The 23,109-nt window shown below is 35.1% G+C and overlaps 1 protein-coding gene across 1 annotated transcript in view; it reads left to right on the top strand.

Annotated features, from left to right (window-relative positions):
* Positions 1-23,109, top strand: part of ERC2 (ELKS/RAB6-interacting/CAST family member 2) — a 913,064-nt gene that overhangs the window by 424,634 nt on the left and 465,321 nt on the right. Inside the window, exons 9-12 of the mRNA XM_057705261.1 lie at positions 1,070-1,210; positions 4,247-4,387; positions 8,469-8,504; positions 19,359-19,552. Of these exons, the coding sequence (XP_057561244.1) occupies positions 1,070-1,210; positions 4,247-4,387; positions 8,469-8,504; positions 19,359-19,552 (512 nt within the window). The remainder of the gene's footprint in view (positions 1-1,069; positions 1,211-4,246; positions 4,388-8,468; positions 8,505-19,358; positions 19,553-23,109) is intronic.

A 23,109-nucleotide genomic window follows, 5' to 3' on the forward strand; every position in this document is an offset into this window, starting at 1 on the left:
ATTTGAAACAAGTTTCAGAAATGTAACTCAAATTTTACCCAAGTAGAATTTTCCTTAAAAAAACAAGTTTCTTATTTTGATATCAGTGAGATTTCACAATTTTGGAAAACATGTCTGCCAGAGTAATGTATTTATTTTAATATAAAAGTCAAGGGAAGACAGGTCCTCAGATCTCCTTGAATGGCTCCAGGTGTATGTTTGTGGCAGTGTGTTCTTTGGGGCATGACGAAGACTCAGGCAGCCTGGATGGCAGGGCGGGCCTTTTGTTTATGAGCTGGGTCACCTGGGATGAGTCAGTCAGCCTCTCTGAGCCTGCTTTTCTTCCCCACTACTCAGATCTCACAGATGTGATAAGGACTAGATGAAAGGGATGTATCACAGCGCCTAGCATGTAGTAACCTCTCAACAAAGGAGGCTGCTGTTTGAACTTTGCTCAAATTCTAGCAGTGTTTTTGAGTCTCTACTGATTGCCAAGAAACGGTTGGAAAAATATGGAAGTAAATAAACACCTCCAGACACATTGGAAAATCACTTATATAATGTAATGAGTTTATTCTTTCTTTTGTCTCATGTTCTTACTGTGAGTCCAGCCCTAAGTCCTGGAGGGTCTAGGTCCTGCTCAACTTTGATCCCCTTTCCAGTGAGAAGAGTCTTTATAAACCAAGGAAGGTTCTTTGACATCAAATGGGAAAGCCAGGCAAAGAGGGTTGATCCAAGAGGTTGGTTCTGCCTCTTCCCCTCGCCCATGAAAGACTTTGGGTCTTGGTGCCTGAAGCTCCCTCTTCTGGAATTGCTCTTGGAATTTTCCTGGTACCACCATGAACTTGAACATTGAGGTCCTTTGCAACCTTATGATATTAACTTCAACAAACTGAAAGCTGTATTGACTGTCTTTCCCAAATACTGTTATGCACAGCTTCTCTTCACAAACACAATTTTGAATCTCCTGTGTATGTTGATTCCTGTAGAGCATTTCTTGTGTGTATTGTTTCTTATTTCCTTTTGTAGCAAGCCTTGGCATGCACACTGATAGATCCTCACCTCTTTTTTGGGGGCAATTGCCTCACAGGAAAGAATAATTGAGCGTTTGAAAGAACAACGGGAGAGAGATGATCGGGAAAGACTAGAAGAGATAGAATCATTCCGAAAAGAGAACAAAGACCTGAAAGAGAAGGTCAATGCTTTACAAGCTGAACTGACTGAAAAAGAGGTGAGTCTGGAAAAACAAGTGAACCACCCCGATAGTCCTCATAAGCCCATATCCATGTAGCTTTGAGAGACTAGAGACTTAGTTTGAGGGATTGTGTGAAGGTTTGGGGGACCTAGTTACCTTTTCTTTGTGAAGCTATTTGAATTCAAAGAACAATATTTACTATAATTCTCTTCATCTGGCGATGCTCTGTGCGTATCTTCAGTACTCTACTAACCACATGCAGTGTAACTCCTTGAAAGTTTTCTTGATGTCTTACCATATTCATGAGGCTTGGAGGATTCTATTTTTTTTTTCCAATGTCCCATGATCCCTTGTTGATAATAATAACAATAACTCCACTTTACTGAGGGCCTGTTACATACTAATCCTTCTTTTGGGTGCTGTACATTCATCTGTGCTTCTCAAATGGATCACTTGACAGTCCCATGTTAGGAGATACGGTACTATGCTGGACACATAGGTATAGGTTGTGGCTGCTCTTCGGGGACATCATTTTTACCTTACGGTAAATAATTTGAAAGAGTATTTTAATGTGAGGGCAAACGTGGATACAGAATACAAATCTCACCTGCATTTTTAATGTAAAACAATATGCTTTAAAGAAATTTCTTGTTTGGTGGTTATGGAGAGTATCCCTATTCTGAGGGATGCCTATAAGCCCTTCAGTTTACTTAGGGATACTTTGGTGGGGAAGTCTGTGAAGTAGCAATGCACATTCTTTTATTCAGTCTCCAAAACTCTGAGATATGTGCCATTGTCCACGCTTAGTCCCCTCACACGTTTTTTGTCTGCGAAAAATGTCTGTCTCCTTTATGACATGTCCATCCTTTTGTCCTGTTGGGTTGTATCACAGCATAGTTGCATATGTCCCTGCTCTGAAGTATCACCTCAGCCCTGGGGTTTTGATAATTCTATACAAATTAAAGTACTGTCTAAATTAGGAGCCCAAGGAGGGAAGAATTGATGAGTATTAGGAATTTTGAGGCGATTAGAAGGGAAATTTATATTCTTTAAAATTTAAGCTCAGTAGTTTTTAGAGAAGAGATTATTTCTTTGATATGAAAATAAAGAATATAAATCCTGGGGGATCTATAATTACTGTAGTTAGTATGTAACAGAAGGCACAGAAGCTTCTATCTCATTTGCAGCATTCTTCACAAATTGCAAGCATTATTCATGGGTTTGCATCTTAAAGACTATGTATATATATATCTTATATATCTATATATATCAATAGATATATAAGCTTTAAATGAAAATAATTTTGTAAACAATGCTTACATTGTATGAATTTTAGACAGGCATTTCTGCAAACATTTATTGTTCCTGTATAATAATGTGCCTGCCACTGAGCTACGTGTGTCAGTCAAGGTTCCACCAGAAAAACAGAACTGTATTAAGAAATTTAACCGTATTAAGAAATTTATTGCAAGGAATTGGCTTACGTAGTTGTGGGGGCTGGCTAAGCAAGTCCAAAATTCACAGGGAAGGCCATCAGGAAGGATAGGCTAGAAACTCTCAGACAGGAGCTGATGCTGCGGTCTTCAGGAGGAATTTCTTCTTCCTGAGGGAAACCTTAGTTCTGTTTCTAAGACCTTTCAATTTACAGGATCAGGCCCATCCAGATTATGAAGAATAATATCCTTTACTTAAAGTCAGTTGATTGTAGATGTTAGTCACATCCACGGCAATACTTAGGTTAGTGTTTGATTGAATAACTGGAGACTATGGCCTAGCCAAGTGGACACATAAAGCTATCACACCCAGCAATTTTAAATTTATAAAGGAAAACACTGTATAATTGTTTTTAGTATGGAGCTTATGATTTAGTTGGGATGATAATAATCTTCACCACGACAAAGTACCTGGATTATAAATTCCTTTATTATTTCTGTGGGAGTTAAACGATAAAGACCATTGAAATTGGAGCTAGACACCTGGGTTTGAGATCTGTATCTCCCATTAATAGCTCCAGACAAGGCCTCATGTGAGCCTCAGTTTCCTGACCTGGAGAATGAGAATGGCTAACCTGTCCCCCAGAGGGTTGCTAGGACCTGTGTTGTTTGCTGGATGATTGTGGTAGTGTCTTCATCAATAAGGTTATTCCAGTGCCCATGGAGCAGTATTAGACCACATCATTTACTTAGAGACTGCTGTGTGCTTAGTGTCTTCCTAGGCGCTGCAAATGGATAAAAAGGGAAAGTTCCATGTCTAATATTGTATGGGACCTGAACATTTTAGTTGCATAGTTTGATATTGCTGACTATTTCGTGTTTACTGGTGGACATTGCCCTCCTAGCTAGCAAAGTTGTGTTCTATGATATATGCAAGTATCTATTTCTTTATCTTTTGGGAGTCGTACTATACAGGGAAGCTCTTGGCTTCTGGGCGGGATTAATGAACAGAACAACTTGGACACCCCCATGTCTGAGTTGGGGAGATTCATTATATTGTTGAATCTGAATTTACAAAGGAGTAGAACATAAAGCCTGCTCTGAATTTTTAAATAATTTTATCTTTGATTCTGTAGAAGGTGTTTGAGAAACAATTGGTCATTTTTCTGTTAAAGAAATGGAATTTGATAAAAATAGGATTCTTCTTTATACTTGATTTGCCCTTTTGGGGGAGAAAAGCATTAAAGTTGGTATTATCTTTCATATTTTTCTTAGAGTCTGTGCCACCTGACAGCAATAAATGAAAATGGAAGGTTCAGGGTGTCTGTTTTGCCATGACGTGTAAAGACCACCTTGGGACTTAGATCATTAGCATAACTTTGAGACATGAAACATGCATTTACTGACCACACCATTTGGTCACATTTGGTTCTACTGCAATTAGATCCTCCTTGGTTCTGTAAACTGGCCAACTTTAATTTCCTGGCCAGAGCCAACTATTGTTACCTTAGTAAGACTATATTTACCCTCTCTGTCTAATGCACACTTTTTTGCTATGTATAGAATCAATGTGTTCAAATTGAAGACATTGCTAGTAGAAATTACAGTGTTTTACTTACTGGTGTTCTTTTCCTTTCAGTCTAGTTTAATTGACCTCAAGGAACATGCGTCTTCATTAGCCTCAGCGGGCCTGAAAAGAGACTCCAAATTAAAATCTCTAGAAATAGCCATTGAACAAAAGAAAGAAGAATGTAGCAAATTGGAAGCACAGTTAAAAAAGGTAAGTGAAGTTGAAGAAAAAAAATGCTCATTTTTAAATGAATTTATAAATTAGGAAAGGAAGAGATTTTTCAAAAAATAAAAACTCCTTATCTTTGACAAAATGCTGATAAAATAATAATCTGCTGATAAAAGGATTAATCAAGCAATCTTTATTCCTAAGAAGTCTGCATCAGATCTGTCTGTGGACCTGAAAAGTTATAGGTTTCCTGTCCGGGGGAAAAAAAAAAACAAACAAAACAAAACCTTGACAGATGAAAATAGTAGTAGAAGTGAAAAATATTATAAACCCCCAAAACCAGCCATTACTCTCTGGGCAGATCTCAACTATCAAAAAAAAATGAATGGCAATGTTTGCAATAAACCAAAGAATCCCCATTATACATTGACAAACTTTTACTACTTTCAGAAGTAGGTCAGTTTTTCTAATTGGAACCTTGCAAAAGTTTACTCGACAATGTTAAATTTCTCAAGTTCACCAAAATAGTCAAATCCTTGGAAGATCTGTGGATTGACTATTTATACTTGACCAGAGATGGCCTTAACGTCTAAGCAAGCTTGTATGTAGAAGGCTTCAGAAAAGAAAGCAGGATCTTTGCATTGCAGCATTAACATGTTTTCTCTGAACTGGACATTTTCGTAGAATACATTTTCAGTCATGCATCATTCCTTTGACTTTTTCCCTGTGTTGTTTGGTACGTCTGCATTCATTGTTCATGTAAAACTCATAACATTATGAGTTTAAGCATTTTGTTTCCCTTTGACAACTTATAAACTTATTCAAAAGAGATGATAAGAATCTAAACAATCAAACAAAGCATGTAATAAAATTTGACTATGTATAATTCATAGCATATTGGAATGGGGATTTTGCTAAAGTTATGAAAATATATGATATGGATGATAGGGATGTGAAAGCATCATATATCTGTGGAGAAATTATTCTGGATATTTTAAAATTTAATACACTATCTTGTATGTATGATGCAATATATAACTGAAATGTGGTTATACTATGTTCACTTTACCACAGAATTTTAGGAAATTGTCATGAGATTTCACACTAATAAAGTCTCCTTACTAATACAGAAAAAGATAAATATACAGATCAAATCCCTTTATAAAAAAACAGCCAGAAAATATCTGTATTACAAAGTCAATTTCCTAATCCACGCAACATCTCACTTTTTTCAAGCGACATCTAGTTAAGCAGAAATCTTGAGCAATAAATAGAAGAATTTAAATTGCCCATTTGAAGGTGTTTAAATGGAGATTGACTTGGCTATTTATGCATTGGATGTATGATATACATTCTTGACACATACATGAATGTGTTCTGCAATATGTTATACATACATATACATATCAAGAAATGAACCTAAGAAAAATACTTTTTATTTAATGAACAGTGTTGTGATCATAAGGCAGACAGACTCTCAGATAACTCTGTGAGAGAACTGTTTAGGTGCCCATGGTGGTCTTTGAGTTATCTTACCTCACTTGCAATGTGCTGAGTCCTGAAGGAGGACCCCAAATAGACCTGGGCATGAAAGATGCCCTTTATCAACTCTGAGGACCCATTATGGAGTTGAGGGTATCCCATATATTATTTTTGCAGATACATACTTGACACCTTCCCTTTTAGTGTAAGTCATCTAGGAGTTTGAAATCCTCTAAAAATTAAAAGAGGTTCATATATTGATGCTTGTAGTTTCCATGTATATGGCAACTAGTTTAATAAATGAACATCTATGCAATTCAATTTACTTTCTTTCAACATAGTTATGGTTAGCCCCCAAAAGTCAATTAGAGCATGTGGTTTCTGTAGACTCTCAGATAGACACTATGTTCTGAAATTCATAAATCAAATCCTATAAATATTTTAGCATTATTCCTGACAACATTTTAACATTCTGCAACATCAGCAGGATTAAAGTAACAAATATGGTTGTCTTGCTGTAAAGGACCTATTTAATTTATGAAAAGGTAATTTATTTCTAAGTATATAAATAATCTTTGCTTATACTATCTCCTAAATGCATAGTACAGTGAGATTAAATGAGGTAATTATAATTTAAATATTTTTATACCTAACCTGCAGATGTTATTTTGTTATTTTTGGCCCTCTACATCAACTAAATTCAAAAGTTTAAAATACTTTTTCTAGTAGTCTTTAATTTCTGCTAATAAATAGTTCTGTAAAAACCTCAAGTATCCATCACCTTAAAAAGAATTGAGATCTACATGAAATATTTGAAAATATAAGCCAACAGTATGTGAATATACATATAAACACATCCTTTACTCATGGAAAAATAAGCAGCTATAAAAGCTTAAGGGGTGTCTGGGCCTCCTTTTCAATAAAAGGGTACGTGACTTGTGAATAAAATATAAAGGGTTACTAAATGAAAGCTGAAAACATAATAGTTTTATTATGTCATAAATAAACCATGAGTTCCCAATGGAATTTTGCCTAAGATTTGTGAGCGTCCAGGTATTTTTGCCGTAAAATCTATACAACATTTTAGCTGAACAGAAACCTTGTTTGCTAGTGACAATGGGATCCAAATGGTGATTTAAATTTGCTTTGTCTTATAAACAATGCTTGAAATTGGTAAGGTGAGTTTTTAACAGAAAAGTCTGTGGAGAACATTCATACACATAGTTACTTTTAACCCTTTACTATACTATGTCAATTTAAGACATTTCCAAATACTCTGTTGAAAATGGTTACTATTAGGCAGAGAAGGAACTATTCCTTACATATTCCATCCCACCTCTTAAAAACAACGCAATCCAAGGTCCACTTGAAAGGAAATCCTTACTGATATTAGTGAGGCTAAAATGATATCAACCAAATAATTCTTAAGTACTAGCTATGAGTGTGCTTTATAACTTAGCGCATTTGTTAATCTTAATTAGACACCTAGGGGTTAAGAAGAACCTTATTAGTGATGTGTGGATCATTTTGTCTTTCAAAAGAGTATTTAGTGTTCAATATGTAGAAGTAAATTTACTTTATATGACTAGAAGTCATTTGAGAAGAAACAGCAATTCAAAATGTTTTGATTTGTGTTATTTGGTAATTTTCCAATTAATAGCATCTTTGAGGAGGGTGTTTTTTAAAACCACAGTAAAATTATCATTTATTTCATCAAAGTTGAAGAAAGAAAAAATTCATGCCCTTCAAAGACATGTCTTGGCTTAAAGCAAATGAAAAAATCCTACAATATTTCACCTTCTGTACCTTGACATTGAGCCCCAAATTAATGATGCAAGTACTTAAGAAATATAACTTGAGGATGCTATTTAAAATAATATTTAGTACATTTAAATCCACAAACATTTAAACTTTCTACACAAAATGGAAGAGTATTACAGATTGTAAAGGACTTGAAACATAATAGGAGAGACACTAAAAATTGTGCCTTTTGTTATGAACTACCAGTAGAAACTGGCAGTAGACAATGGATGATATATTTTGGTTCCCTTTAATCCTCCTACTGACTTAAATTTTTTCTCTTCCCATTTGCTGTTAATCCTGTAATGTCTTGCTTACTGATATTTTGCTATTGCTAATCTGCTGTTTGCTGATCTATATTTTTCTAAAGTTAGACTGAATAGAAAATTCAGGCTTGTGTTAATATAAAAGAAGAGCTATAAATTCAGTGATAAGATTTAATTAATCTTTTATTATTACCATCTTTGAAGTTCAGGTAATAAATTGCAGGCTTGGCCAAAAGCACTTCTTCTGATTCATTACTGGAGGCCAGCACTTCATGTATCATCAAAAGTGGACAGCTTTCTTTATTTCATGGATTATTTAACTTGAGAAAGGGAAAGTAACACAAACCTTAAATTTCTTATTCCAGCTATTCTTTTTTAGGAGCCAAAGTCAACATTTCTATTTCCCTAGAGCCTCTCACTTTCACTGTGGAATGTTTAGAAACTGAAATTTCTTCTTTTTTAACCACCAGTTTGTCTGTGCAAATGCACTGGATTTGTTGAGCTAATGCTGTTTTTCTGGATCTTTCCTTCTTTCCCTGTCTGTGCTTCAATGCCTCCCCAACTTTGCAATGTAGCAAGCTGAGCAGTTGTTCAATCAGATGTACAACCCAGTAAGTCATTTCTGAAAGTTCCCGCTGTAACATATCAAAGCATGAGGATCCATTGATCACATGTCACAGTGTGCCATATTGGGGAAGTTTTGAAAATATTTATGAGTCTCTTCCCATTTCCGTCTTTCAAAAGAAATGACCTGTGCAGAGGCCACTGCCATTTCTTTTGAATGTGAAATTTAAAAATTAAGAACTCAAGGAAATATTGCTAGTTCTAATATTACCTCTGTCTTAACATCAACGCTAAGGGGATAGAAAAACAGAGGTCAGCTGCAGATCTAGGCTCATAGAATTCTTTCCCAGATGCTTCAAACATAAAGTTATCTATGCCAAAAGGGATAGCATTTGTAAAATAGCAATTAACTCAATGTGTGTTATATTCAAGGAACAGAAGTTAAAATAGGTTTAGATTTTAAAGTAGAACTACGCCCTTTGAGATTGGTAAGTGCCTAACATTACTGTGGGTTTTGTAAGGGTTAAAAACATACCATTTGAGAACTAAAATATAGTCTCCTAAGAACAGATAGTAACAGTTCTGATTATAGCTTAACGGTACAAAAAAAACAGGTAACTAGTAAAAATATGTGTAAAACATCGCAGATGGCACCAATAATTTTTTTATCTTAATGACAGGTGTGTATCTATATGAAGCAGTTTGTTTCTTTAACTTGTTAAAGAAGAAGGGCTTTTTTGTTTTGTCAACTCAGGTGATTTAATGGGAGAAATAATATGTAAAGGTGACTGGGCTTTGTCATTTGGCAGATGTGATCTGTGCTATCATGCATTCTAATTACTTCCTATTTATAAATTCCCATCATGGGAAAAAGGAACATTAGGGATAAAGGAAACAATTCAGCCAACAACTTTTTGTTAAGCTGCTGCCCCAGGATACATACAGCATGATACACAAGATGCTTGGATGTATTTAATTAGATTCAGCCTCCACCCTCCATTCTTTAAAACAAATTTTACTTTTGCACATCTCAAGCCTCGTTGGAGTGTCTGTATTAACCACTTTCCCCACATATGATTTTTAGCAAAGCAACAAAAATAATCCAAATTTCTTTCCCCTCAATATTGGAATGGAAGTGTTAACAAGAAGGCTCAAGACAGTGGAGTTGTGAAGAAAGACATTAAGATTGGGATATCTTCAAGCTTGAACTTGGCCCTGGGAAAAATAAGTGTTTTCTTTTTTGTTTTTTTAGTATTTATTTATTTTGGCTATGCCAGGTCTTAGTTGCAGCATGCAGGATCTTCATTGCTGCGTGTGGGATCTTTAGTTGCTGCATGTGCATTTGCAGTATGCATGTGGGATCTAGTTCCCTGACTAGGGATTGAACCCAGGCCCCCTGCATTGGGAGCACGGGGTCTTGCCACTGAACCACCAGGGAAGTTCCAAGTGTTTTCTTTAGATCATTTTAAAGAGGTGTAAAATAATCCCACTGAAATTGTCTCACACTTACTACTTAAGGACAGGAAAAGAAACCCTAAGTATGTCATGTTTTAGGTGTGTGCAGGACAAATGGGGAAGGCTTTGTTTCTGCAGCAGCTATGATTTACCAGGACCACAATAGGAGTTCACTATCCCTGTCAGAATAGGTAGGGCCAAAAAAATAGTTCTGTTAGCTTTTAGACCATTTCCAGAAATATCGATGACATGGCGCTTATTGGATTTTGCCTTCATTTTAACCCAGTGATGGATCTCTAGGATGCAAAAGCAAACTTTTCAGTCCTTTCGGTGACTAATTCAAAAGTCACTGACTGATGTTTCTCCCTGAGTTAATTAAGCTAACCCATTGTTTTGGCATCCTGGAAATATAGCCAACTATTAATATAACCAATTAATATAGCTTATCTTTTAATTTATTTTATTGAAATATAGTTGATTTAAATGTGTTAATTTTTGCTGAACAGTAAAGTAATTCAGTTATACATACATATATTCTTTTCCATTTTCTTTTCCATTATGATGTATTACAGGATATTGAAGATAGTTCCCTCTGCTATACAGTAGGACCTTGTTGTTTATCCATTCTATATATAATAGTTTGCATCTGCTAATTCCAAACTCCCAATCCATCCCTCCCCACCCCTCCCTCCTTGGCAATCACAAGTCTATTCTCTATGTCTGTGAGTCTGTTTCTGTTTCATAGATAAGTTCACTTGTGTCATATTTTATATTCCACATATAAGTGATATCACATGGTATTTGTCTTTCTCTTTCTGACTTGCTTCACTTACTATGATAATCACCCATGTTGCTGCAAATGACATTATTTCTTTCTTTTTTATGGCTGAGTAGTATTCCATTGTATGTATGTACCACATTTTCTTTATCCATTCATGTGTCAATGGACATTTAGGTTGTTTCCATGTCTTGGCTTTTGTGAATAGTGATGCTAGGGGTTCATGTACCTTTTTGAATTATAGTTTTGCCCAGATATATGCCCAGGAGTGGAATTGTTGGATCATATGGCAACTCTAGTTTTTTGAGGGACCTCCATACTGTTTTCCATAGTATATAGCACGTTATTTTAACTCCCCCTGTCTGCACATATTCTCAGGGTTCAATTCTTTTTTTAGACTGATAGGGATACAGCATGATGATTTTCTGTCCTTTACAATGTTTTAAAAAAATGACTGTGTTTTTCTGGTTATAAAATAAGGTATGGTCACAGTGGAGAGTATGCCAAAGTACGGATGGATATAGGAGAAAATAAAAGTAACAAGACACCTTACTGCACAGAGATAATGCCTAGGAACACCCAGGTTGTTCCACACCCAGACAGCTTTTGATTGATTGTTAGTGTTCTCTCATCTCATGTCTCCTTTTCTACCTTTTTCCTTCCTTGTTTCCTTTCTCCTGCTTCCCTCCCTTTTCCTTCCTTGTCTCCTTCCCTCTATTCTTTCTTCTCTTTTTTCTCTTTCTCTTTTTTCTTATCTAAGACTCTGTTTCTTTTCACTAAATTGTCAAAGTGTTTATTGATTTTATATCCTAGTTTTATGACATATCAGAATTTTCTCATATAATTAACTATTCTTCTAAAACACCATCTTAATGGTTGTATAATATTCCACTCTGTGTGCTTGTTCCCTAAACATTAAACATTTCTTCCCTCTTTTTTATTTCCAGTATAAATAATACGCTGAAGAGCATCTTTCCGTATTAATTTTCCAACATTTCTATTTTTTTAGTAGAATAAAATCCTGGGCCAATAACTTAAAAGCTGTCAGTAGTTCCTGCTATGTTGCATTTTAGAGAAGTTCTACTAAGGCATGGTTCTTCCAGCACTGAATAAAGGCATTCTTTCTGTCACATCCAGACCAACGCCAAGAACTGTCATTTTACGTAACTTTGACAAATGCACAGGTGGAATATTTTTTCTCATTTTAACTTTCCTTTCATTAATTACTAGTGTGGTTGAGGTTTTTAATTCATTTATTAGGTGTTCGTATTTTTCTTCTGTAAATTGTTTAAGTCATCTGTTTTGGGGTTTTCTGTTTTGTGTGTTGGATTGTGTGAGTTATTTTATGCTTTATATGGAGAGTTTGTCAGATTTGTGGCAAAGTTTTATTTGCTTTAATTTTTTTTCTGTAGAGAACTATTTTTAAGTTCTTGACCTGTGTTTCCCTTTAGGATTTCCTCATTGCCTTTATGCTTAAAAGTCATCCTCTGATTTCAAGAATAGGCACTCACCTATATTAAATTTTTTAATGTTACTTTTTATATCAATTTAACCATGTTATCTTTAGATTGTTTTGATTCATGTTGAGTGGTGGGATTCTAACTGTGTTTTTCTAAATGATCAACTCGTTATCCCAGCACCATTTATCAAGTAATTCTTTCTGTATCCACTGATCTTGCTACTATGTTATTTTATACTAAATTCTCATATGGATGAATATCTTAGTTTCTGAGCTTCTGTTTAGTTTCATCAATTTCCATTGCTTGTTGAGTCAGAATTTTATTTATTGTGGCTTTATAATATTTTTAAACATCTAGTGAAACAAATTCCACCTTCTTTCTGCTTTTATTGTCTTGCTTTGTTTTTAATGTTCTTAGCCTTTAATTTTCTGTCATTCCAAGTAAACTTTAGCATTACCTTGTCAATCAAAAAGCACAATAGTTTATTTTAATTTGAATTACATTCAACCTATGAAATAATTTTAGAATGATTGATACCTTTCCAATATTTTTTTTTCCCAATTCGTGAACTTGGTACAACTTCTATCTATTTCAGTTATCTTTTACAGTGAAGTTTTAACATTTTCCTATTATAGTCCTGTGATATTTCTTTTTAAGGATAGCCCTAAGCATTTCTATATATATAAATTTTAGGTTACTGTTGTGAATGCTTTTTTTCTCTCTTTTTATTTTCTGAACAGTTATTGGTACCAGGAAATTTATTCTCATTTATTTATTTTGAATATGGCCACCCTATAAAATGTGGTGAATTACAACTTGTTTTTGTTAAATAAGATAATTTTACAGTCAGTCCTGTGTGCATCAGTCTAAACTGAATCAGGATAAATAAGAATTAAGCTTTGAAGTCCTCCTGGGAGTATTTTTTTCCTAAAGTAGAAATAAACCTTCTACTTTTAAAAACCTTTTACTTTAGTCATTCCGTTTTACTAAGTGATACTCTAATGCCATGTCTTAGGAGTCTAAAATTTTGCCTTTGTATCCTTATTGCCTCTTATAATAATAACCTTTGTGTAACTTAACTACTAGTCTTTATCCTGAAGGAGTTTTGTCTTGTCATTATAAATACTGTGCAGGTTATCTTCAGTTGAGTTCTTTTCTTCTTTTAGTTCTTAATTCTAGACAAGTAATATCATTTTTTGATCAGTCTTTAATACCTTCTTTGCTGTAACCTAATGGTCTTTGTGCCCAGAGATGGTATCCAGAAGCCTCCTAAAAATTTTTAATAAGTCTTTAGGCTTTCTGGGTCCAAAATTTAGTCCTTCATTTAATACCATCATTACTGCAGGGCAAATGTTTGATTTGGAGGTACTGGAAGCAACTTTGCTACTGGCCAAGACACACTTGAGACCCCTCTGATCTTCCCAAACATGAGTCCCTGCTGCCTGGTCACTATCCTCTGAAATTCCATCTCTTCTGCAAATTCATCTTTTGCGGGGCTTATGTTTTATGTAAGGGTTTACAAGAAAAAGACCAAGCATTTTTCCAGTCCAAAGGGGAAAAACAGTTTTTGTGTTTAATGAGGTCTTCCTGATTTATACATCATTATAAGACTGTACAATCCCAGGGACATGATAGGCTGAATTATAAATGTTTTCACAGTCCTTGTCTAAATATTGTGGTTTCTTTTTATGACTTTTTTTTTTCTTTTTGCCAGTGTCTGAAAATTACTTGATTCATTCTTAGACTAGCTCCCCTGATACAATGGAAAATTACAACTATTTAAGAGATAAATCAGAGCATACATGTAGCATGTACAAACATACATATGCACCCAAACACACATACCTCACACTTAATCCAGGCTTTCAATACCTAAAGAATTCAAGTTATATTCGAAATAACAAGATTTGAAGTCATTTGTTTTGTATCAGACATCTAGATAATTACTCAGCTCTCTACATTGCTAATTTTAGGAAATTCCATAGTTAAAGGGTATTACATTAGTAATTACTTTTTTGTGTGAAGGGTCTTAAAAGCTGTTAAACATATAGTTGATTCTTTTTATTTTGTATATGTGGAACTTAAGAAAAAATTATTTTGAACATTTGTTTATGTTTATTATACATCCTATTTGTCTCATCTATGAGAAGAGATTTCTTTTTGGAATAGTTTTTATAATATGCAAATTGTCAATATTCTGGATGTAGTTAGCTGGAATTGTGAAAGAATAATTTCCTTTAGCACTAAGTAATATAAGACTCAAAGGTACATCATTATTAGTTTCCAGATGTATTTTTTAGACTCAGGTATTGTATTTGGTATTAATTGGATTTAAAATAAAATTTAAATTTTATAATATGTTAGAGTTCTATAATTTCCCTAAAAACTCTATTTTAAAAAGTAATATTTTGTTCATAACTCAGAATTATGTGAAGATTGGAACTTCCTTTAGCAGATTGAAATAATGTTTAGAGTAGTTTATATACCCTGTTCTGCTGTTAAGATATGAAAGGACCATTAAAGTGTTGTTAACAGACACTAAACCACCAAAGTGCTGCAATGGAGAATCATATTTTTACAGTGCATAAATTTAACAAATTATTGCTAAAACCATAAGCAGCATGAAAGAAAAGTCCTCAGATTAATTAGTCAGTGGTCTGTTTGCACTTTATGGTCATGACTAATCATTTGTTTATTTTGAGAGAAATGACTTTTTATTAAAATTGTTAAGGCCCATTTCAAAGAGAGGATGTTATTTAACATTATAATTGAATATTCCCTGCGTAGTTTCACAGCAGATTTCTGGACCAAAGTTAATGCTTTCCTTTCTAGGCACTTGGAATGATGAACTAACATTTTATAGAAAATAATCAGTGGCTAACTTTCACAAGAGGAGCGTAAATAAACTTGTGATTTGTCATATTGATACAATCAGTCCTGGTATGGTTTTAGTCATGTTTGCTCTTTGATTTAGATATAGTATTAATCTGAAATTTTGCCTTATTTCCTGAAATAGTTCTAAATTCTTTCATTAAAATAACCACTAGGTATTGTTATGTACTCCTTGTCCTAAGTCATGACCAGATTTCTCTTCTGTGCTTGATTCAGGCTTTCAAAATCAGTTCACATCAAAATGCCAAGCTTGCCCACATCTGTGAGGCTCAAAACTTTGTTTTGATTGTTCCCATTTGTGGGGAAATTTCCTTACATATGGAAATGCAAAAAACATAATTGGGGGACCCTCAAAATTTACTGATCTAATATGTAATACAGACATTTTTGAAATGTTCTTTTCTCAATTTTCTGTGTTTCTATAAGATGCTTGAAAGTTGCTCTAAAAGTTACTAGAAATATTTTGAAGCAGAACCAGATACCTGGATTTGCTTTTAAACTGACCCATTTAATCAGAAAAATTAAATCTCTACATTAGGAAAAAACTGCTCATTGATATTCCTTTGGTTTTAATGACTGCTGTACATCTTTGAAAGTGACAATGTGCTTCACTGTATTTATGATAAATAACTTCTGAAACCATTAAAAGAAAATCCACACCAATCTGCATTTTTGAAGAGCTAGATTACTGACTAGTGAATGAAGTTGATGCATCTTAGATGAATGGAATGGGCAATTGCTTCCTGACCTTTTGGAGGAACTAATTTAAAACCAACAGATTCATAAGGGGAAGTATTTATCGTATGTTTTCAGTCTAAACCTTGAATAGGTCAGAATGCTATGGTAGGAATTTGTTCAGGTAATGATTTATTCAAATGTATTTATTATGTTTTTGCAGTGCCTAAAGTATATTAGGCCCAGATCTGTGGTCTACTTTTGATCCCCATCAGGAACTGCCAGTCTAGTTTAAAGAACCCATGTTTTAATGTGAAAAGGCAAGAGCATTGTCTGAATGCAGAGAAAATGCTTCCTTCTCTCTGTTTTTAGAGGAGGCTTTGGCCTTATAAGCTCAATTTCCTCCTGTTTTTCTTTAGTATAGTATCTCCCCCCTGTCTACAGATCACAGTATAACACACTCATCACCCCATCCTCTGAAAAGTTGTAATTCATGCTGAGTAGAGCTGGTTAAATTCCGTGGAAGACTTTTGCCTCCACTACTTAGGCTGGACCAGGGACTCACCAGCCTACAGTCATATGAAACTCTCTCTTTCCTTGGGTTTTCACATGGACCCTAGTGATGATCCAAAAGCAGCTGTTACTCTTCCATCTCTATATGATTCTTTCTTATAGCTTTCTATTGACTTAACAGTTTTTTAAATGATATCTGTCTACATCTTTATTTAATGATCTTTCTAAGAATTCTGGCACCAATATTCAAGGTGGTTTGACATAAATTTTTGCCCAGAAATCAGTAGATACTGACATGGAGATAAACAGATATATTTAACTCAAAGGTGTTTTTCAGGTTATCTATTCCTTTTAAAAGGAATAATCATTAACACCTACAAATTATCTAACAGACACCAGGTCAGCTGTAAACTTGGCTATGGTCTTTATTTTAATAACATGATCTAACCGTAGTGTCATATACAGTGGTCAGCGGTGGTCTAGATTCAGGATTGTTTTTTCCTAGGCTTTCTGTATCTCTAAACATCCCACGAGTCCCTTAACCATACTCACTTGCTAGGTTTAAAAGACTACCAACCCATCTAATTTCACCCCATGCTGAAAATTTGCCTTGATTTAACTTCTTCTCTTCAAGGAGCTAAAATAAGGAATGTCCTCACATACCTATCACCAGCAGACTGCTTTCTCTGAAAACCTAGCAGGGAGGCTTCTCTAAGGTGTATATAGTATCTCGTCAATGAAAATTAAATAAACATATCAGCTTAGCTGTATAACAAGCCCCACTGATGGGATGCATATTATAGAATAATCACAATAAAAACACAAAAGAATAATACCTTCCCTATGTTTGTCATTTTGTAGTTTTCACTGTCCTTAGAGAGGCTTATTCATTTACCTGTGGTCATAAGACACAAGGCCAGATTTAGAATCTAGGTCTTAGAACTAATGATCCTATACCCATTTATTAAAAATTGTGATGATAATAATCTTAAGAATAAAAGCAACCAAAATAAACCACCGTAGCTAACTGCTAGCTCTTTGTGAATCTTCAAAACTGAGTCAAAAAATGAATTTTCACTCATCAGAAATAAACTATCAAAACATTTGTTCATTTATTTTGAGTGTTTCTAGCTGGTCATGACTTAGTTCATTAATTCTTTTCCTTTTTTTTTTTTTTAAGATCTTAATGTCACTGGGTAGTTTGAGAAAACTGCTATGAAAAGGTTTTTAGCTGCCATAAAATAATGGTAATATAGTATAAAAGTAGAAGAGAATTAACATGAAATTTTTGTTCTCTTTCTCTTAGTAATCTAAAAACTGTATATTTTAAATGCTTTTCTGTTATAAGAGTAATGAGTTGGTTTTTATTAGCACAAATGGAAGTAATTACATGGAGTATTTTGTTTTAAAATAGAATATCTACTCTACATTTTTTGATGGGAAGTTAACAAATTTTAATATTCATTACTTCAATTAAAATAAAATTATTAGATGAATAAACTCCTAAAGGCTTATTAGCTCAGGATTCTCTTTCAGTTTATTTTAGTTATACTGAAAAAGCTCATTCATTCTATTCTAATGAAACTCAGAGTACATACTAAATAATAAAAGTAAATATTTTCAGAGAAATGTGGATGAAAGGCAGCCTGATACTATATTCAACTGATATATTCTTTCCAAGTTCTTTTGCATAGTTGAGCTTATTTTTTGAATAAGGAAATCTTGGATTAAAGAACGTGGAAGCAAATTATTCCCCACCTATCCTCATGCTTAAATAATATGTTACACGCAAAAAATCCTAAAAATAATTATTTTGTCATAAATAAGAAATTTATTTTTATTTATACTAATTTTTGAATTTTTTTCTACTAAATCATTGCAAAGACTGTCAACCTGATAACAGTAGTATTAGTATTAATTTTTCTAACCATGCATGATTCATTTGACCCCACAGTAGTTGTAGCTTGCTTGCCTTGTTTTTTTCCCTGAAATTTTTTTAAAGAAGTGTATAAAAACACAACAGACATCTGCTCTACAAAGAAGACAGCAGGACAGTTTAAGTCCTAATAAATTGCTAACATGTTACTATTTCATACATGGATTTTGGAGATATATACATATATGACCTCTCTGAACTTTCTGTGTTGAATGTGCACTGTTGTTAAACTACTTGTTTTTTCCCTGCCTGCTCTTTGAAGAAGTCAATTAGGAATAATGGGAAACAAGGGGTAGGCAAAACATTGCAGTGCAGTGTTATTTCCATCTGTCTGGGAATATTTCAGCCAAAAGTTTGTTTTGGGAAAAAAAAAAGCCATAACACAGTCACACACACAAAACCACAAATACTTTGGCTGCAAATTATTCTGCAGTGTTGTTGCTGTGTTGTTGCCTGTGTCTGTTCTCGTGTGTAAAGCTGCCCCCCCACCCCCTCATGCATGTGTTTGCAGATTCTTGTCTGTGTGCTTGTTCATGAACTAGCTCATCCTCCTCCCAATTCAGGTTAATTTGGTCAAAAGAACAAGAATTTATGGGTATGACTGTTAGCTGGAAAGCCTTTCTGCATTTTCAAGCCTTTCTTTCATTCTGCATCTTCTGTTGAAATTTCTCAGTGGGATGAAGTGTTCAATGATCAGTCAACCAGTCTCTTATATGTTACTTGGCTTTACACGTGACCTTGATGGTTCTTAGAGAAATAAGTTAATATTGTTTTATCTCAGTTTCTCTGTAATGGAAAAGGAAGCTGTTGGTATGAATCACTTACTTAACTGTGAGGAGCTGAATTATCTTAGTTCTGCTTGCCAACACGCCAGAAATAAACACATCACTGTCTCTACCTCCACGGAGCCCCCATTTCTTGTGTGTGTGTGGGGGGGGAAGCAAAAAGTATCATCATTTAATGAAACAAAATATCAACAATAAATTAAACTCCCTTAAAAATCAAGATTGTTCTTCTAAGGTAGCTGAAATTTGTGATTTTTGTTTTGCCTTTTAACTGACAGTATACCCATAATTCTTGATAGTTATGATTTTTCCCCCAAAGTTAATTTCTGGACCATTGGTCACTGCACTATCTATTGTTGTTTTCAATTGTTATCTTAACTACATTCTTTAAAAATATAATGTTGAAGGCTCATAATATTGAAGATGACTCCAGGATGAACCCAGAATTTGCAGACCGAATAAAACAGCTTGATAAAGAGGCATCTTACTACCGTGATGAGTGTGGCAAGGCCCAAGCAGAAGTCGACCGGTTGCTGGAGATCCTCAAGGAGGTGGAGAATGAAAAGAATGACAAGGACAAGAAAATTGCAGAGCTTGAGAGGTAAACTTTGCAGTCATGTTGTGAATTGTCAATGGTGAGTGAACATTGATTGCTTAGTTGCCCTGATCTCAGGTTGCAGTAAATATGGAATGCACATTCACATTTCAAGGAGGAAACAAGTTATGCATGAGAAATATGGCCTGTAGGGATGATGTTGTGTTTCTGTGGAATACTCAAAAGTCAGTTGGCTTATCTTTTGAGGGCTTATGTACTTCTTCAGTGTTTGAGAAAATAATGGTCAACTTTCCCGAGTGACATCCATGATGTAGCAAAATGTGTAAGAGACTGAAGCTTTGTGCCAGCAAAATGTGTAAGAGACTGAAGCTTTGACTACCAGAAAAGAAAATCATTTAAAAATCTTAGCATTAGTTTGATGGTAATCTGATTTTTGTTCAGTGTGACATTTTTTTTCTGATAAGCATACAAATTAAAATCCTTAAGGGCTTCATTTTAATTTTAATGTGTGGAAATATTCTGCGAGCCTACTGGCTCTTAAAACTACTGTTAATTTAGATGTATCTACATGGCTATTTTGGAACTATATTTTAGGAGCAGAATTTTTCTTAAAAAGATAGTGTGAAATCACAGGGAAGTTATGATAGTGTCTTCCTTATTGATGAGAAAATTGAGACCCTGAAAGGTTAAACGACCTTCTGAAGATTGGTCCTGTGGTCAGAAAGAGATAGAACTGTAATGGAGGTTTCTTGACTCTTAGTAGGTTTCTTGACTCTCACTTCTCTGAGAAGAAGGGAGCCATAGAGAGGATGCCCTAGGTAATATTATTAATAGTAATTGTAATCATAATAGATTATATATATATTATATTCATAGTGTAAAAGGTACTCTGCCAAACACTGCCAATCGTACCCACAGCACAGAAAGTTTCATTATCATCATTTTATAGATGAGAAAACTATGACTTATACAGATTAAGTACCTTCCTCAAGGTTGTGGAGTTTGTAAAAATCAAAATCAGGATTTGAACTCAGGTCTGGTGGATGAGCAACTGAGAATCGTCCCATCCAACAATGGGCCAGAAGAAAGAAGCTAGTCCAGTAGCACTCAATAGTCATGTAGCCGGCAGAGAGGCATCGCTGCTGGACCACGGGAGATCGGCCTCATCTTTATTAGCTTTCGTGAGAGAAAGTAATGTGCCCCACGTTTAGAAGGCATTTTGCTGCACTAAACCAGCCCTTCAGAACTGTCACTGAAAATCAAGATCAGCTACTATAAATATTTGCATAAAATAGCATAATTGTCTAGTTGGACAAACAGGTCTTAGCTGGACGCTATTGCCATTAAATCATCAAAAATATTCACATTTTTATCTCCTCAATATGGAATCCATTAAAACAACAGTGATTTTACAGGCATTTATCTTTATGTACTTTCTGCACATTTTCTTTATCTCTGCCTTTGCCTCTCCTTAAAGCTGATGCCTCCCAGGCACTGTAATTCATAAAATGTGTGGTGGGACTTGACTGTGTCCCAGTTCTCTGCCTGCCTGTGTCTTGCGTCCAGCAGCAGAGCATAGTCTGGGAAATGTCTGAGCTCCAGTCCCAGCCCAGACCCAGAAAGAGGTGGGGGTGGAGATCAAGAGGGGAAATTTCTTGGGAAAAGGAGAGCTCAGCCTTGGCCTGTCTTTCTGAAGCATTATCTGCTGGGCTACATGTGTATTCTGACCAAAGCATCTTCCTTGAGTTGTCAGGCAACCCTTTTCAAATAGGGCAGTATCTCCATTTGCTGGCTTTAAACTACAAAATTCATACCTCATAATGTTGGGAACTAAAGATTTCTTAGCAATGTGACATGTATCTCCATTTTGGAGTCATGGAGGAGTGTTTGCAATTAAGTTTGTGATTTTGAAAACCAAAAAACTGAACTTGAAATAAATTTGTGGTCTCTGGTCTGTAATGTGACCTACCAGAGTGAATAGACCTTTTTTTAAAAGCAGCTAGTGTTCTAAAATATTCAGTCATGTGTAACAAAAGGTATGGGGTTAGGAATAACTCAAATGACACTGACACTGGCCTACTTCTCTCTCAGAGGGCAATTCGTGTTTGCTTTCTATTCTGTTAATATTCCCATTCTTTATTTTCTCCACAATATATACATTGTAAATAGCACATGCCTGGCACTTACTTGGATGCATTTACCTCTTAAATTCCACATGAATGATGTTTTTCATCAGCCATTAAAGATTCTGCTTTTCAAAGTGCATATTGCTCCAGTGTGGTCCCCATGTGCAGTTCTGCCTGTAAACTCTTGCACTTGATGCTGGTGGCTCAGCAGGGAGCCTCTGCTTTGGCCTGCAGGCTGCTCTGGGGGAATTTGATACAATGTGGGTGCGGGGCCTTGAGCGAGCCCCTGAGAGTTGGTCCAAATCAGGCCGAAGTTTTTATATGATCACCAATGCTAGATATCTTGTATGTGCACAATCAAGTAGCTAATTAAACATTAGAGACAATGAAATATGTAATCTTTCTGTGTCATTGCCCATCAAGGTCTCTGAGTTTTATTTGGAGCTTCAGAATTAATCCTTTAGTGCCTTAGGGGAAAGAGAGAGGTTAACAGTGTCTGTCAAATAAGGCTTGCCATCTCTGGATTTCTGGCATCTCACCCATGGGAAGGAATCAGTCAGGTGACCTTTCATGTAATTATCTTAAATATGTTAGGCGCTTTGTCAGTATTTATGTGGAGCAGGGAATGCCCAAATTGAGCCCTCAATCACATCCCTCCCCACTGTGGAGAGGAAAGTGGGTCTCTCAGGGGGTTTTACTCCTAAAGCATAACATCAGAATAGAAAACAAGGTAGCATTTAACTGTCTGGATCGGGACCAATAGTACCAGACATTCGGACAATGAGAAATCATTTTAGATGCCTAAAAGCACCTTATCTGAGGTTGAGAAACAGACTTTTTCCCTCTGAATTTGCTTAGTAACGTGCTGACATAATTTCATTGCTGCCTTTCAGAACTCTTTTCACAAAATGTAAACTTAAGCTTTATTTTTTTAAAAATTATGATAATATGATGTAGAAATCTCATGGTACATGAAAGAAAGTTGATACCAGTTCTGTTTGTTTTGATATAAACTCTTCTTGCTAAGTAATTTCCATTTATGTTTGTAAATGTATTTGAAGAAATTTCTTTAAAACAAGTGACAGATGATTTTATACCATCCCTAGTAGCCTTTTGGGGAAGGTCATGGATAGCACAGATGCCTTTGAGGCAGCAAGGGAAACTAGGGACCCTTGGAAGAGACAACTAAATCTTAAATGTTTGCTTGCTGTTTCAGTTTAGGATTCCCTAAAGCTTGGCCATGGGCCTCAGTTTGGTATACCTCTGCTCCAGAGGATTTCAAACAGTGGCGGGGGCCAGCATCACTAGAGTCCCCACAAAGACCACGGCCTGATTTAACTCTTATTTTTGGTCAATTGTGCATTCATTATCACAAAATACAGGGGAATTTCAGACACGAGGGATTATTGGATCAATGCTTTCACCAAGTGTTTAATCTTGAATTTTCTACTTGGTTTTTATCATTATAGTCAATGC

Source organism: Hippopotamus amphibius, chromosome 13 (genome assembly GCF_030028045.1).
Source record: "Hippopotamus amphibius kiboko isolate mHipAmp2 chromosome 13, mHipAmp2.hap2, whole genome shotgun sequence".
Lineage (NCBI taxonomy): Eukaryota > Metazoa > Chordata > Mammalia > Artiodactyla > Hippopotamidae > Hippopotamus > Hippopotamus amphibius.